Source organism: Pristiophorus japonicus, chromosome 12 (genome assembly GCF_044704955.1).
Source record: "Pristiophorus japonicus isolate sPriJap1 chromosome 12, sPriJap1.hap1, whole genome shotgun sequence".
Lineage (NCBI taxonomy): Eukaryota > Metazoa > Chordata > Chondrichthyes > Pristiophoridae > Pristiophorus > Pristiophorus japonicus.
Genome location: NC_091988.1, coordinates 30,418,023 through 30,436,380, shown reverse-complemented (window position 1 = coordinate 30,436,380; position 18,358 = coordinate 30,418,023). Strand labels below are relative to the sequence as shown.

The 18,358-nt window shown below is 40.8% G+C and overlaps 1 protein-coding gene across 3 annotated transcripts in view; it reads left to right on the top strand.

Annotated features, from left to right (window-relative positions):
• Window positions 1–18,358, top strand: part of flnbl (filamin B, like) — a 185,829-nt gene that overhangs the window by 159,278 nt on the left and 8,193 nt on the right. For all 3 annotated transcript variants that reach the window (XM_070895259.1, XM_070895258.1, XM_070895260.1), the window contains 5 exons: window positions 6,335–6,601; window positions 7,821–7,958; window positions 10,078–10,193; window positions 14,571–14,703; window positions 15,171–15,347. In XM_070895259.1, coding sequence (XP_070751360.1) covers window positions 6,335–6,601; window positions 7,821–7,958; window positions 10,078–10,193; window positions 14,571–14,703; window positions 15,171–15,347 — 831 coding nt within the window. The remainder of the gene's footprint in view (window positions 1–6,334; window positions 6,602–7,820; window positions 7,959–10,077; window positions 10,194–14,570; window positions 14,704–15,170; window positions 15,348–18,358) is intronic.

Genomic DNA, 18,358 nt, shown 5'->3' with positions numbered 1-18,358 from the left:
ATGTCGGCTGAACTTTGAATGCGGTGAGGCTGATAGAAAATTCTCATCCATTCTGTGCAATTGAATCTTTGCACAAAGAAAAACTTTAAAAATGCAATGCAGTGGTATTCTAATCTTCCAACACTGGTTCCAATAACTTGATCCAGCCTGTGCTTAATAGGTTAATTGAATTAATCAGATAAGTTGCATTTATTTCTGAATACAGTTCATTGAATTCTCTCTAAAGGGCACAAATGATGAGGAATTAGCTCGTGTTTACAGTTTTTAGGAATGTGCTGTGGTGGCATTCTTTTTTTCTGTGGTTCTGAATACTATCCAGACCTTTTCCTCCTTTCCACTGATTTCTTGGAAAACAATTTGTCATTTCAGATCTTTTTTTCAAAAATACTTAGCATGATTACAAAAGTTTGTAACTTTTATTTACCATTTCAGCAGTAGCATTGCTGTTCGTAGCATAATTGTTGAAATCAATTACTAACTTAGTCCAATTTGCAAATTTGTCAGTCAAAGCTTGTAAGCTGTAAAGGGGTTTAAGTATGATCACTAACTTGCCAGTGATCAATATATAAATCCAATTTTATGGCTTCTTTTGTGTTGTAGATTATTTCAACAGAAATTTGGTCTTTCTCAGTTAAAGAAATACAGCCATTATTTTTTAAAGTAATGGGGGAAGAAACCAAGGGAACAAATAGATCAGTAATAAACTTCCAAAGTTGCTGCTGACACCACTGGTTTTGTAAGCTATTTGGTAATGTGATTTTCTGTGTGCATAAATTTAAATCACAAAGTAGTTATTCATAATGAACAATGTAATGTTGACCATTATTGCATTCATGCAACACTCCTGAAATGTTTGTGGGATCAGTGTGCAAAATGATGCACAACTTCACCACGCCCTTATTCATAGCATTGCATGTGGGCAGTGTAAATTAACTTTCATCAGCACCATGCCATTTATGCTATTCTGGGCTGAAGTCAAATGATTTGGACTAAAATCAAATGAGGTCCTGGTGGGTTAAAGTGGGTGTTCTGTTGATTTTAATGTGTAACATTACTGTTCGTGAAGTTGCTTTTAAAAGTAAATGCATGAAAATGTAGAAAACTGAAATGCAGATGTCTACCTCAATTTAATTTTTTCTTCTAGAATACAACTGTTTCCTGTCTCTCTCTCTCTTTCTTTTTCTTTCTATTCCTCTCAGTGACTTGGTTCCAACTAACAGTGGCTCGGGAGCACCTCTGTTGCACACGTTCAGATTTTCAGACAAGTTGCACTTTCTTGCGTGCTGAACCTGTGGAGATTCACCAGATTCAATTTGAAAAATCCAAGGACCCTGCTAGTGTTCCAACTCGACCTTTCGCGTCCCTGTTTGGCCTCTTCGGCCAGGAGGAGTGCAAACTGTTCAGTGCGAGGCCATTAAGGCTGGAGGGTGCGTTTCAGCACTGGGCATGTGGATTCTGAGGTCGGCAGAATGTGCTCATTGTAAATTACCCAGCATGCTTTTGTCAGTGGTAGTTGCACGAGTAAGAATTTACTTCCCTTGCGCAATTTAGCATGTTTCCTAAAATACTTAGGACCTTTCTACTTGCACCGAAATAGTCAACTGGATCATGGTGTGTTGTATACTTGCTCATTGTAGTTTAAGCATGAGATTTAGTGTACACTCTGGAAATGGAACAGGGTGTCTAACTTTGCCCTGTGTATCAAGTTGCTATTTGCATTCTACCTCCTCTGGTGTCAGATGCTAGAAGTATTCTTTCATTTTTAATGGTTTTGGATTGTACCGTGTAATATTACAATAGCTGTGGTAAGGGTTGAGCATATTAAGGGAGGAACTCTGCATTTGAGACTTGAATAATAGGTAAAACTCACTTATGCAATGTGATAAATAAACACAATTATTTCCAATGTCAAATTTCAGGTTAAATACTTGCCTTCACGTCAAACTAAAATCTGCCACAATGGCCTTGATTATATTATGATCTGAATTTGTGCTAGTGTTGAACTGTCTGGATTTTGTTCAGTGAGCTGATTTATATCTACTTGCATGCTATCAGCAAAGATCACATTTTACTTGTCCTATCCTAAATCCAGCCAAGAATTTGTCAGGTTAAAATTCACATTTTTAAAAACTTCAAAACCTACTAAGTAAAATGGAATTCATGAATACTTTTGTCAAGAAGTTTTTTTTCCTATTCAGGAATCTAATTTCCTTTACTGTTTAACTTGAATTGCCTGCTTTAAACCACCATAAACAATGGTTTTCTCAACCTAATGCTTAACACTGCACGAAAGGGCAAAAAACATTTTTCTCGACTTGCATCTCATTAAACTTCTGTTTTTGCAAGAAGTTTGGTACCTCAAGTAGGAGGAATTTGTAATGCTGCTTAATCAGGAAGATGACTTCATGAGGGGGAAAATTCTCCTTTGGGACAGAATTCCAGCTGGGTGGGACTTTTGTTCACCCTTCTTGGCTTTAGCCCTGATCCATTTTCCTGGCATTGAGTGAGTCTGCCAGCACAAAGGAGGGAGTGCCGATTGGGCTGCAGTGGGGAGGGCAGAGGATTCAGCACGAAGCCTTTTCAAAGGTGAACTGTACCTGAAAGATCTAAAACCAAGACCCACTGAACGGCTTGGTGGAGACCTGGGCCATCAACGGCTAATACATTGGGGACATTATGGGGAAGTTAAAAAAAATAAATAAAAAAAAAGGCCCCCTACCTCCAAGGCAACACTTCAGGCTGTTACTGTATAGCCCTGAGCTCACCACCCTTCCCTGGGAAGTTGTGGTAACTGAAAGATGGAATATCCTCCTGGAACTGGGTCCTCTTCTCAACCTTGCCACTATTTGCATGTGCTGGGTGGAAAAGCAATAGTGTGGGGTGGGGGGGGAGAATCCCAGTCAGTTGTGTGGTAGGCCTCACCGGTCCATTTTCCCACAAATATCAATCAATTTTGGGTGGTATCATGGAATATTGGAGGCGGAGGGAAGAGGTGTTTACTTCCAAGGCTAGTCACTTTGGTCAGTACTTAAAGGTCATGCAATAGAATGCTCCCCAAAAGCTTGGCATCTTATCTTGAAGAAGAATTGATCAGTCCATTCTGCTTGAAAAATCCCTTCACTCGTGGGTAAACATGGAACAGCATGGAGTCTAGTAGAATTGGAAAGAAAATATCCCAGTGAATATTCTGGCTGCTTAATTTGTATGAATGTGTAGGATTTAGTCCTGCAACCCCCACACCAATTCAGTGGAGTCCAGATAAATGCACGCATGTTTCAAATGTAGAATTTCAGTCTACTTACTCCTATCTTCACCTATTGTAGATTATTTCAAGCTACCATCTATTTAGTGTCCAGTTTTAATTTGAAACATAAAAAATAGGTGGAGGAGTAGACCATTCGGCCCTTTGAGCCTGCACCACCATTCAATATGATCATGCAACTTCAGTACCCCATTCCTGCTTTCTCGCCATACCCCTTGATCCCTTTAGCTGTAAGGTCCACATCTAACTCCCTTTTGAATATATCCAACGAACTGGTCTCAACTTTCTGTGGTGGTGAATTCCACAGGTTCATAATTCTGAGTGAAGAAGTTTCTCCTCATTTCAGTCCTGAATGGCTTATCCCTTATCCTTAGACTTTGACCCCTGGTTCTGGACTTCCCCAACATCAGGAACATTCTTCCTGCATCTAACCTGTCCAATCCTGTTAGAATATTATGTTTCTATGAGATCTCCCCTCATTCATCTGAACTCGAATGAATATTAACCTAGACGATCCAGTCTTTGTCTGTCCTGCCATCCTGGGAATCAGTCTGGTGAACCTTCGCTGCACTCTCTCAATGTACTTCCTCAGATTAGGAGATCAAAACTGAACACAATATTCAAGGTGTGGCCTCACCAAGGCCTTGTACAGCTGCAGTAAGACCTCCCTGCTCCTATACTCAAATCCCCTAGCTATGAATGCCAACATACCATTTGCCTTCACTGCCTGCTGTACCTGCATGCCAACTTTCAATGACTGATGTACCATGACACCCAGGTCACCTCTACGTTCCCTAATCTGTGCATTCAGATGATCTGCCTTTCTGTTTTTGCTATGAAAGTGATTAACCTCACATTTATCCACATTATACTGCATCTGCCACTTGTTTGCCCACTCAGCTAACCTGCCCAAGTCACCCTGCAGCCTTTTAGCATCCTCCTCACGTCTCATACTACCATCCAGCTTAGTGTCATCTGCAAACTTGGAGATATTACACTCAATTCCCTCATCTAAAATCATTGATATATATTGTAAATAGCTGGGGTCCCAGCACTGAGCCCTGCAGTGCCCCACTAGTCACTGCCTGCCATTCTGAAAAGGACCTGTTTATTCCTACTCTTTGCTTCCTGTCTGCCAACCAGTTCTCTAGCCATGTCAATACATTATCCCCAATACCACGTGCTTTAATTTTGCACACTAATCTCTTTTGCGTGGGACCTTGTCAAAAGCCTTTTGAAAGTCCAAATACACCACATCCACTGGTTCTCCCTTGTCCATTCTACTAGTTACATCCTCAAAAAAATTCTAGAAGATTTGTCAAGCTTGATTTCCCCTTCATAAATCCATGCTGACTTGGACCAATCCTGTCGCTGCTTTCCAAATACGCAGCTCTTACATCTTTAATTTGATTCCAACATTTTTCCCCACTACAGATGTCAGGCTAACTGGTTCATAATTCCCTGTTTTCTCCCTCCCTTTAAAAAGTGGTATTACATTAGCTACCCTCCAATCCATAGGAACTGATCCAGAGTCCACAATGTTGGAAAATGACCACCAATGCATCCACTATTTCTTGGACCACTTCCTTAATACTCTGGGATGCAGACTATCAGGCCCTGGGGATTTATTTGCCTTCAATTCCATCAATTTCCCTAACACACTTTCCTGACTAGGATTTCCTTCACTTCTTCCTCCTCCTCGCTAGACCCTTGGTCCCCTCGTATTTCCGGAAGGTTATTTGTGTCTTCCTTAGTGACGACAGAACCAAAGTATTTGTTCAATTGATCTGCCATTTCTTTGTTCCCCATTTATAAATTCACCTGATTCTGACTGTAAGGGTCTGACATTTGTCTTCACGAATTGTTTTCTCCACATATCTATGGAAGCTTTTGCAGTCAGTTTTTATGTTCTCTGCAAGCTTACACTCCTACTCTCTTTTCTCCCCCCCCCCCCTCTAATTAAACCCTTTGTCCTCTGCTGAATTCTAAATTTCTCTCAGTCCTTGGGTTTGCTGCTTTTTCTGGCCAATTTATATGCCTCTTCCTTGGATATAACACTATCCCTAATTTCCCTTAACCATGGTTGAGCCACCTTCCCTGTTTTATTTTTATGCCAGACAGGGATGTACAATTGTTGAAGTTCATCCATGTGATCTTTAAATGTCTGCCATTGCCTATCCACTGTCAACCCTTTAAGTATCATTCACCAGTCATCTATCCTAGCCAATTCATGTTGTTTACCTTTAAGTTCAGGACTCTAGTTTCTGACTTAAGTCACACTCCATCTTAGAATTCTACCATATTATGGTTACTCTTCCCCAAGGGGCCTTGAACAACAAGATTGCTAATTAATCCTTTCCCATTACACAACACCCAGTCTAGGATGGCCAGCTCTAGTTGGTTCCTCGACATACTGGTTGAGAAAACCATCCCTTATATACACGAGGAAATCCTCCTCCACTGTATTGCCACCAGTTTGGTTAGCCCAATCTATATGTAGATTAGTCACCCATGATAACTGCTGTTCCTTTATTGCATGCATCCCTAATTTCCTGTTTGAAGATGTTAAATTATGTGCATCTCCTTTTATTACACTATTTAGATTTTCCACTAATTTTTGTTTAATCTGTTCTTTCTATAATATGAACATTATGGTGTGATAGTGAACAACCACATGAAAGCTTTGACCCAAGCTTGCTTCACCTTGGCTGATGGTTTGGGGTTTAATTACAAATGTAGCTGATCTTTTCAGTTATCTGGAACTGTGGTTAAGCACTTGTGCTTTTGAAACCTGAGCTCTACCTCCAAGCTGCCGCAAGGAATAGCCGAGAAACATTCACCCACACTCTTAACTGAAACAAATAGTGTTCTGATGCCAGGACCGATGTTGCTAATGTATAATTATATACTAGTAAATCTGAAAATATATACTGATATTAGGCAACTTTTTTGGTTCAAAGCAAAGATGGCTCCTTAACTGTACTTTATTTTATCTGGCTGCAGTTGCTTTGGTGGCTGTTTTCAGTACAGAATATCTTTTGGTTCAACTTAATGAGAACTATTCCTCTCTAGAAATTGATGTCCATGACATGTCTGCTCAAGTGACCAGTCCCTCTGGAAAGATTGATGATGCTGTGATCACTGAAAGTGACAACCACACCTACTGTGTCAGATTTGTGCCGGATGAGATGGGTGTTCATACAGTTAGCGTGAAGTATCGAAACCGGCATGTACCAGGCAGTCCATTCCAATTCACCGTGGGGCCACTTGGCAAAGGAGGAGCTTTCAAAGTGCGGGCTGGTGGCCCTGGTCTCGAGCGAGGAGAAGTGGGAGTCCCAGGTAAGTTATCAATATTGTCTTTCTCTAGCTATGGGTTTTGCCTGCTTTTTCTTTGTGGGCGGGGTTATTAGTTTACATGTGGGTAGTAGTCAATGCCACAGGGAACAGCATTTGAATATGGGAACAGTAAATTTACACTCTTCCTAGCAGACTTGCTCCTGTACTAGTTGGGAATTTTGATCCTTGGCCAACAGTCTTGCCTAGATTTATTAAAACACTAACACTAAATTAGCTCAACTATTCCCCTGCCCCCCTCCCCCACCTTGAGTAACCTTGAGAATTAAACAAATCTCCAGACCCACCATCTCTCCTTTTTGGATTTGGAGTATTGTGCACATACATTAACCAGCATTTAAGGCTGGTCGAATTGGTACAGCAACTATAGTTTAATGATTGCTGGAGATCAGAAACTTTGGGTGGGTGGGGTGATTTTTGACCTGCAACCCTGGTCACAATGGGTGGGCAGTTAAAATCACTGGTTACTTGCCCATCAAAACTGTCAAGTACCTACCATTACAAATTTTAACTTCCTCTCCTAAATATGCAGCTAGGACACCTAAAAATCTGTGGGATCCTTCTCTACGTTGGCTCTCGACTGCAATTTTTAACTGTTGACCTGAGCGGGGAAGGCAGTGGCTATCCTACCAGCTGAAGGCAGTGGCAAGAGGAGCTGGGTCCAGGGCCACCCTGTGAGGGCAGGAGGAATGGCCTCCAAGCCCCACAAGGAAAGTGTAGGCCTTCCCTGCCATGGTGGGAAGTTGGTGGCAGGATTTTGAGGACACCTGGGATTTACAAAAGCCCGGCCTAATTTCTGGAGCAATGGCAGAGTTTGCAGCTCCTGCCCGGAGTTGAAATCAGGGCTTTTGTAATTAATGCCTGTCTCTAGATTAAAAAACTTTCACCACTAAATGTCTTTGTTTTGGCTTGGGTCCACCAGGCACCAGGTTCTGTGGGGTCGTATAAATGAGTGAATTGTTTGCTGCTTTGAACAAAGAACGCCACGATGCATTAGGAAATGGAATGATCTAAATTTGATGCGAAGTATTTCACAAACATGGATTTAAGTTAAATGAGAGCGGTTTTCAGTTTGACTTCCATACTTTGGGAAGTTTAAAATGAGTGCTCTGAAGTTGTCAATGGCAAGTGAATGTTTAAATGAGTCTGATGTTGACGGCCATTACTAATGGTTTTGTTGTAATTGAGGTTTGTTTGCTCCTAGCTGAATTCAGTATCTGGACGCGGGAAGCTGGTGCGGGGGGCCTTTCCATTGCAGTGGAAGGACCCAGCAGGGCCGAGATTACATTTGAAGACCGGAAGGACGGATCCTGTGGTGTGTCATACATTGCACAAGAGCCTGGTGAGTGTACAGCAAGCCTGGCAGAGATATTGCTGGTAATACAAAAGTTTCCTCCAGTTTCAGAGCACAGTCTTGCATGATCTGAATAGCATCATGCTGAGCAGATATTAATGTCACTTACTCATTCAACTTTTTCCATTCCCCTTTTTGACTCCAGTATATTTAACTTCAGATTGGTGGCGCTCCATGCTCCAACTCCATTCTCTTGCAGTCCAATGGTTGAATGACTACCGCTATCATGTCTCAACATCAAAACATGTCTGCCAATAAAAAAGTAAGGTGACTTGGATATATTTCCACTTGCAGCCTTTAGTAATACTCATTAACAAACATGGAATAAAACTCTGCAACTGACTAAAAAGGATACCACATTTTTGGTGTGGTGCAAATGTTGCAACACTCAGCTGTACTGACTCAACACATGGTAGTAATGGTTGTCTATGTAATTCTCCACTCAGCCTGGCAATCTCCAGTAGTTTCCTTTACATCTCAAGAACTTTCAGCTAATGAATGTGCTGTATTTGAACATTGATTTCTGCAGGGAGTGAATCTGATGGCACTATTTGTAGTAGGTATAACACATCCAAAAGACTGAGAGCCCACACACCTGCTGACTTGCATTTATTCTGCCACCACCTCTTGCTCTGACTGACTTGTGTCCTCTCCTTTAGCCCCACACTTTGAAATCCCCTTCCTAAACCCTTCTGCATCACCCCTTCTGCCATATTTTCCTTATGACCTTAATTAAAACCCACCTTTTTGACAACTTTTGGTCACTCTTAATATCTCATCCTTTGGCTTGGTGTCAATTTTGTTTTCTTGTGCTCCTGATCTCGCTCTCTGGAAAAGGTGCTGTATGAATGCATGATGGGTGGAATTTGACACTCAATATGCCATAAACTCAACTGGTAGCAATTGTTGCGATTCTGTTGGAATGAAATGAGAGCCATTAGCAGCAGAAAAGTTGACGACATGATCAAAGTGCCTGATTTGCAAGTGGTTCTAAATGTATGGAGCTCTTTATTTTTAGGACTCTACTTTATATATGCTCCATTTAGAGATGGAGGGTCACTCTTGATGAACATTTGATTCGCCTGTGTGGCGAAATATTGTATTGTTTAGAATACTTGTACCAGGACTGATGTTTCTTTATCTAAATTGTCCAATAAAGGAATCGTACCATCCCTCTTATTTTTTTTAGAAGTCTAGTACCTTTAGTAACTTGATGTAAAAATCATCATTTTATGTTGATAAATACAAATTGGTGTTCTGTACAAAATGCATTCCAGTCATAGGCAATCCCTCAAAATGAGGATGACTTGCTTCCACGCCAAAAAAAGATGAGTTCATAGGTGTTTCAAATGAAGAACCTGAACTACATCCTCCAGGGTGGAGGATGCCTGTGCGTGGATTTTTTTAAACGTGTGGTGGCCGTTGCACACCAGCCCAACACACTGGCTTGACCGAGCTAGGTCTTGGTTCAGTGGTAACGATTACTGAAGACCTGCTCTGCTGCACGGACCTAGTGTGGACTGGGCTGTGCTGCCCCTGGTCCCAAACGCACGCCTCCCCTGAGCCCTGATCACATCCCTCCACCATTTAATACGATCATGGCTGATCCGATCATGGACTCTGGTCCACTTCCCTGCCTGCTCCCCATAACCCCTTATCGGTTAAGAAACTGTATCTCTGTCTTAAATTTATTCAATGTCCCAGCTTCCACAGCTCTGAGGCAGCGAATTCCACAGGTTTACAACCCTGAAGAAATTCCTCATCTCAGTTTTAAATGGGCAGCCTCTTATTCTAAGATCATGTCCTCTAGTTCTAGTCTCCCCCATTAGTGGAAACATCCACCTAGTCAAGCCCCCTCAATCTTAGACGTTTTGATAAGATCACCTCTCATTCTTAATTCCAATGAGTAGAGGCCCAACCATTCCTCAAGTCAACCCCCTCATCTCTGGAATCAACCTAGTGAACCTTCTCTGAACTGCCTCCAAAGCAAGTATATACTTAAATATGGAAACCAGTGCACTTATATCCTAGCAAGTGGTCATTTTAGTAGACTGTACAATTTTTATAAATGAGCAGTGAAGTGATGTAAATGTATGTTTTGTTGCAGGTGATTATGACGTGTCAATCAAGTTCAACGATGAGTACATCCCTGGCAGTCCTTTTGTTGTTCCCATCATGGCTTCGTCCAAGGATGCAAGCAGACTTACTGTTGCTAGTCTTCAGGTGAGGCATGAGAAAATATCTACTTACTGGCTGGGTCCCCTACTGCACATTCCGAGGTCACACGGGGGTCTCCGTCAAAATCGTTGTGTATCTTGCCTAGAAAGCAGTTACCAGTTTTGTGATACTTAAATGGGGGAGGGAAGAGAATACAGAAGCAAGTGAATGCAAATAATTGCTCTTTTTTTCATGTGAATAAGTTGCAACAGCTTCTTACCTTCATCCAAGTATGTGTTGTGTGCCTTCGACTCCATAGTTGAATAAAGCTACCTCCTGACCAGGTGGAACCCCGACTTGATTGAGGTTGCATTTACACTATAGCTGCAGTGTCAGTATGATGTAAAGCTTGCCAAAGTCTCCAGTTCAAGTGCAGTCCCTCTAATGTGTGCTCTTTTTAAAGAGATGGGCGTGATGGTGACTGTCAGCTTTTGCTTTGTGAAATTCAGCTCTTCTCTGGGCCACCTGAGTAAAATAATCGATTTGAGCTGATGAAAAGAAATGAAGGTGGCTCTGCAAAAACTGCATTACAACAAATTGCAAGGCTAAAGATTTCATATTTGGACAATTTTTGTTTTTGTATTTCAAAAAGCCAAAGAGGGTACTGAGACACTGCATTCATGGTCTGATATAATTTGAGCTTAATTTACCATTTTGAAGAAATTTCACATGCCAGTTTGTAGGACTTAAATTGTGAATATTAGTGTCCCATGAGGGCAGATTTAAAGGAAGCAATGCTTTGAGAATGGGATATAAACTAAATCATTCACAGAGATTAGTAAACAAAATTGGGTTTTAAAACCAGCATTTGAATAAGTCCAAAGTACAGTAGATGAGGCATTTTGTAGAAAATAAATTTTTTTTGTAATTTCATAGTTGATCAGCTTAATCTGTTAGGTCAGTAACTTGGCTGTACTTTAAATCACATTTGTAGAAAATGCCCCTGCCTTGAGTGCTCACTTTATTCCCCCCTCAACACCATTTGCCAGCTGAGGAGTAGTTAATCTTCTCCATCCCCTACAAGTGTTTTTCCTCAATGGGGCAGCATGGTCCCAACTCTGAATTGGATCAAGCTATTGAGAATTCTGGTTGTGAAGCTCTAGCATGTTGTACAGTAACAATGAACAATGGGACAATATGTAGATGTGACCTTTGATACATGTGTAAGAAGGGCCTCACCATCTGCCACTTATTTAGGATGTTTTTCTTGTCTCATTTTAAAGGTTTTAACAGCATACCTGCAAGGTGTATATTAATCACCAAGCCAGAGGTTTAAGAGTCCAACTTTTTTGTTTTAATGTTCTGTAGTTAATATTGTTGTCTAAAATTGCACGTGCTTTTGGTTTTGTTTTTTGGTGCAGGGCTTTGAAACAGCTTATCCTTTTCTTCTGAATTTAATTTTGTGCTTGTTTGCATGAACAAGCACCAAACAAGGTGCTCCCTCTTCATATCTTTACCTGCTCCATTAATTAATGCTAATGTGAAATGCTTCATTGTGTATTAATTATGATTTAACATCAAACTAGGCTTGGTGATTTCTGCTCAAACGCACTTTGAATTAAAAAGTGCACTTTTACAGTTAGTATTGAAAGTAGATTAGCCTGGATTTTGCAGTCAGTGGCAAAGGAATGGCAATTGCCGTTCATTATGCTTACAGCTGCCCCCAAGTTTTGTGGGCTTTTGAGTGGCAACTTGGTGACCAGAGATCCTTTTCAGCACGGCACCTTCTACAGGGGTACTGTGGCATATGAACAGGATGAGCAACAGTGTGTCTTCAAACAATCAGATTGAAGAATTCCCACTAATGAGCAGTGTGTAAATTAGAATATTTAATTCAATGTAAAATCATGTACAGAAAGCAAAATAGTGAGGGAAAGAAAGATGGGTTTGAGGGAGAGTTAAGAAGAAAATTAAAAATAATCTCAACAATTCAATTCTGAAGGAATGAGACTCCACACTTGTAAAATTGAATTTTCAGGGCTACAGATGATGTTTGGTTGTAATTAAGATTTGTCACGCCATTAAAAATTCACTTGCACCTGAACTTTTTCTGGTGTTTAGTGGTTAAGTACTGCAACACCACAACCATCATAGATTTGGCATTAAAATACATTGGTGAGGCACCGCTATGGCGAACTTGTGGTGGAGCAGGGTAATTCAAACAACTACTTCTGGATTCCCGCGTTTAACTGCACAGTTGCAGGTGCTGGAAGTTGCTGTCCGATTTGCTGCATCATTGAGTGCTGATAGCTGCACTATTCCTATCGCAAAATCAGGCCCCTTGCTTTTAAACCAGAGTGCAAATCTAGGCCAGCATATGGGCGTGGCCGCACAGTTGGTCAGAAACTGAGTGCACTTTTTAAGACAAAGTTGGGAATTTGGCGAGTTGGAATTCTGTGCAGAGGATGGAGGAAGTGCTGCTTCATGCCTCCGATACATTTAATAGTTTGTGTTGCAGGTAAATATTTAGTTTAATCTACCTATTACTTAGATAGTGATTAGTTTTTTTTAAAAAAATAAGCTAATTTGGTTAAATGAACTTTAATTAGATAAATAAAACCAGATTAAAGGGGGATGGGAGTGCAGGAGGTGTACAGCAAATGGGAGTTTGTGGAGAGCAGTGATCCCAGGCAACCACATCTGGATTACATTTCTGGATTCTGGAACTTCAGCAGCTCCAATGTTAAGTTAGAGTCTGGGGTGCAGACATTGTGGGGCTTCAGGGAGTTGCCTGGGCACTTTGATCCAGGATGCAGTCACACCCCTTGGGTTAGGTTATGGTACAGGTATGGTTAGTGGTCAGGGACAGGAGGGTGTGACTGCAACTCTGGCAAGTAAAGGGATCCCAAGTGCTGTAACACATGACTGGGTAGATGCTGAGAGCCTTTCCCCGGCTGGAGTCTCGTACTTGGGGTTATAGTCCTGGGATAAGGGGTCGGCCAGTAGGACTGATGAGAAAAGTCTTCACTCAGAAGGTTGTGGATCTTTACAATTCTCTATCCTAGAGGGCTGCGGATGCTCAATTGTTGGGGTACATTCAAGACTGATAGATTCTTGGATACTAAAGGAACCAAGGGATGTGGGATAGTGCAGGAAAGTAGAGTTGAGTTAGATCGGCCGTGATATTGAATAGTGGTGCAGATTCAATGGGACAAATGGCCTATTCCTCCTCTTGTGTTATTACTTTAGGAAACTGTAGATCGGTTTATGTTGGCAATCAAAATGCTTTTGCATGCAATGTTCAGTCATAAATTATGATCATGTGCCTGTTGGTTGCCAGGAGCAAGTTGGCACCGATCACTAAAAAAATTGGTTTGTCTGAAGTCCTAAATTCAGCCAGTGCTTTTGAGACCCTGAAGCCTTTGTGCTTTAAAACAAAATGTTGGGTTATCAAAATGCATTTGAGAACTGTTTAATATTCTCCATACTAAATTCTGTCAACTTAACTTTAATAAATTCTATAATCTGTATAAAATAGCAGATCACACTATCTTTTGTCTGCAGAGTGCACATTAATGGCTCATAGTTCTGGATTTGAATTTTTAAAAAAACTTTCAGCTACCCATGTAGAACAAAAAAAGTTCCCTACTAGTGGCTACAGTGCACAATCTGGCAGTTGTATCTGCTAAAATGGAAATTGAATCTTGATTTTGTTCATGTAGCCCAAGTTGAGCTGCTCCACTTCAATCTCTTGAGGAAATAGCCTTTAGTAGGCCAGACACCAAGGTTGTTTTTGTTCAGTTACAAAAAGTCCTATTGTACAACTAAGTCATTGAAGTTATAGGTTACTCTTTTGTTTTGTTTGTAAAGTTATTTTAAATGAGCTGGTAATCTGCTTTCTGCCCAAGGAAATTCCTTTCTAGTCTGGTTATGTTTTATCTCTGTTAAAGAGCTAAAGCAATTACATTACTTGCATGTTGATTCTCACAGCTGTATTAAATTGTATTTCATCACTTCCCATTCCAATATATCTCAAACATCTGCATTGCCCCTCATTAATCTCATTGCATCGCTCCATAGTAATGAAGTTTAATTCATAACTTTTATAACTCATTCCTGATTTTTGTCTGTAGGCATTTAATCTCCAATAACAGACAGCAATTATTTTTTTCTTTTAAATCTCAAGTCTTCCTAGAAGATTCACTTGTGGGGATCACTGACTGTAACTCATGGCACTTGGTGAATTAGAAATCTATAACCCTCAGTGAATGGTTGAATTAGTTCTTTGTTGTCCATGAAGTAGCTGGCAAACAGCCAGGTAGGGTAAAAGTGAAGCAGGTACAATGTCTACTGAACTAACTTGCATTGTTCTATTCTAGTGCTTCAGTAGAATAGATGGACTGTTCCATGTGTGCAATAAAGTGTTTGCTATTCAATCTTCAGGAGTCGGGGTTAAAAGTTAATCAGCCAGTATCCTTTGCTGTGAGACTGAATGGTGCTAAGGGTTTGATTGATGCCAAAGTTCACAGCCCGTCGGGGGCAGTGGAGGATACCCATGTATCAGAAATAGAGCCAGGTAAGGATTTGGAACAGATTTAATATTTAAACTTTTTTTTTTTTTCTACTTGAGGCTTCCATTGCTTCTTGCTCTTGCTCTCGTGCTGCTTCCGCCCCCCCCCCCCATAAAACTCCATCACCCCATGGCAATTGTTCTGTGGAAGAGAGGGGGTGGCACGGAAAACTAAGACTGAATAAAGTAAATGCAATATTCGTCTTGTGGTTCTTTAATTTACTGCCAAGGCTTGAATTGCTCCCTTGTGTACAGAGTGTTAAACAGTTTGAGCATGACTTCCTCTGACTTGTCTTGTTTTGGCTAGATGGTTTAGTATGATGGAGCTCCTGTGCTTGCTTCATGCTGTCAAATGGACATACTGCCATGTGAAGTATTCCTTTTTATAGGAGTAACCTACTGAGCAAGAATGTTGGTCACATTGCTAAATATACGCTGTCTAAAAGTTCAAATCTTAATGGTGTTTGTTACAGATAAGTATGCCATTCGTTTCATCCCTCGTGAGAATGGTGTTCACTCTATTGATGTCAAATTCAATGGCAGTCACATCACTGGCAGTCCATTCAAGGTTCGAGTTGGGGAACCTGGGCAGACAGGAGATCCAAGTCAGGTTTCAGCTTATGGATTAGGTCTCGAGAAAGGAACTACAGGTAAGAATATGGCACACTATATGCGTGCCTAAATGGTCTGTCTCTCTGCCAGTTTGTTTATTTTTTTACATTTAGTGCTGCTTTTAGCATAACTGGAAAATGACAGTCCCATCATATTGAAATTCATAGCAAACATTTGCCCAAATGAGCCAGTGCACCCAACCCCACAATCCTGCTTTCTCAATCTATCCCCCAAACCCTTCACTCCAGCAATTCATCTAACAAAATAGTATAAAAGCAGGGAAAGCCTGCTACCAGGGTATTGGTGAGGCCACACCTAGAGCACTGTGTACAATTTTGGTCTCCATATTTTTAAGGAAGAATATACTTGCATTGGAGGCTGTTCAGAGAAGGTTCACTAAGTTGATTCCAGAGATGAGGGGGTTGACTTATGAAAGTTTGAGTAGGTTAGGCCTTTACTCATTAGAGTTCAGAAGAATGAGAGGTGATCTTATTGAAACTTACAAAATAATGAGGGACCTCAGCAAGATCAATGCTGAGAGGATATTTCCACTCATGGGGGAAACTAAAACTAGGGGACATAGTCTCAGAATAAGGGGCCGCCCATTTAAAATTGAGATGAGGAGGAATCTTTTTTCCGAAGGGTTGTAAATCTATGGAATTCTCTGCCTGGGAGCTGTGGAGGCTGGGTCATTGAATATATTTAAGGTGGAGATGGACAGATTTTAGAGTAATAAGGGAGTAAAAGGTTATGGGGAGCCGGCAGGAAAGTGGAGCTGAGTCCATGATCAGATCAGCCATGATCTTATTGAATGGCAGAGCTGGTTCGAGGGGCCAAATGGCCTGCTGCTATTATGTTCTTGAGTTAATTTCATTAAACAGTAACTACACTCCAAAAGTACTTTGGCTGTAAATTGCTTTGCGATGTCCAGTGATCGTACAAGGTGCTATATAAATGCAAGTCTCAATAATCCTAAATGCTATTTGTGACAGTTTGCACCTGACATCTTGCCCCTAACTCCCCTGCTTATTGAGCAATTTGCCATAATCCATTTTGCCTATTCCCTCCGTGATAAAATTTTGATGCAAAGAAAGTGTACGTGATGTTGTATTCCCAATGCCAATGACCCTGGTGTTTCTACTTCTGTTAGTACACAAGTTAATTTGAACATTAAGCAGTTCCCTTTGCTTTTGCTCTAGCAATATCTATTTTTTTTAAAACAATGGAGCAAACGTAAAGACTTGAACGCAACTTGATTTCCAACTTAATCTGTGACTTCTCTTTTTTTTTCTCTCCCATGCACTCATAGCTTCAGAAACTGCAAATTTAGTGCTAGCTTATGGGCCCATTTCATTCTGTGGTTTTGTCTCCATTTTATTTAGGACCCTTTAAAACTAGAAGAGTGAAGAGCTTTCATTAATTCCTGAACCTGAGGGAAACTAACTAGCCTGCTGCCACCCAGTTCCCTATAAATTAAGTACAAACAGCTTTCAGTATTCATTCCTCCTGCAAATAAGGCGGCTGTGACTCACTGGGGGAAATTTCAAGATGTTGATCCAAGATTTTCCTTTTGCAGTAGCAGTGTAAACATTACCTCCCTGCCAGGGAAATCCCCACCACTTACAACTTTATTCTCGACTCGTACCTTAATTTCACAAAAATAGCTCCAGTCTTCCAAAACAGAAAAGCTTCTCAACTCTGGTTCTTTCCCAGTAATTAATCATATCTGGGAACCCATTTTATTGTTTGTTTTTAAAAAAAAAAAATTGCTTGTGTAATTTTTTTAAAAATTTGCACTCTACATTTTTCTTTTGTAGTCTTGGTGACTGCTCCAGCTTTTGAAATATTTTCCACATTCACTTCTTTGATCAGTAACAATAATTCCGTGCACGGCTGAGCCAAAGCCCCATGCCAGTCTCTCCAGTGGCTGAGTTTAAAGTTTTACGTCCACCCTGCCACGGTACCTCTTCCCACACTGAATAAACTTTACCTTTCCTGGAAGTTCTGAGCAAGTTAGAATTGTTCCATCAACAGCCAGGTCACTGTCACATGACACGTGAATCTGGCCTATCCCTTTATATGCTGGTGACAGTAAATTGCATTCTTCAAATAATTGGTATATTCACAAAGTATTCTCTGTTGAGCTCCACGAAGTAACTTATCACCATCCATTTTAGTATAATTCACTTGTGCATTTGGATGAAACTTGATTAGTTGCCTTTTATTGCAGTGTTTTGTCTTCCACACAATACACACTTTCCCCTCCCTTGGTTTCACTGGTTTAGGGTATATGGAATTTATCCGTTGGGCGTTTCCTACAAATTCAGAAGGACCTTGTGTATGGGATTACTTTGAGGCAGAAATGTTGAAGGAATTATCAACTTGCATTCCTACTTTGTGATTTATGCATCTGTATTCCCAGATCTCTCTGCTCCTCTACCACACTTGGTTTCTTAATTTCCAAACAATAAATGACTTACTTATTCCTTCTACCAAAATGAGCCACCTTGCACTTTGTCAAATAAAAGTCCGTATAACCGAAGACCTGCACTTATAGCGCCTGAGAGTATGTAGCTCTCGTATTGGACTGTTCAGCCACCAAAGAACTCGCTTCAGAGTGGAAGTAAGTCTTGATTCTGAGGGACTGTCTATGATCACCTTTCAGAACATCCCAAATCGCTTTACAGGCAGTGAAGTACTTTCGAAGTGCAGTCAATACTGTAATGTAGGGAAACACAGCAGCCAATTTGCGCACAGCAAGATCCCACAAGCAACAATGTGGTGATCCAATAATCTGTCGTGATGTTGATTTGAGGGATAAATATCGGCTAGGACACTGGGGGAACTCCCTTCTCCATTTATCCGCTCACTCTGCAGGCCTGTTTGTGTTTTGGTGGCGTCTTCTGCCTTATTAGCTATATCCTCAATTTGGTAATACCTGCAAATTTTATCATGCCATCAATTAGAATGTTAACTTTTTTCTCCCTCAAATGCATGTTGTTTGTACAAATCTGGGTGTGTGAGAGAACAAAAGATTAAGTTGATTTAA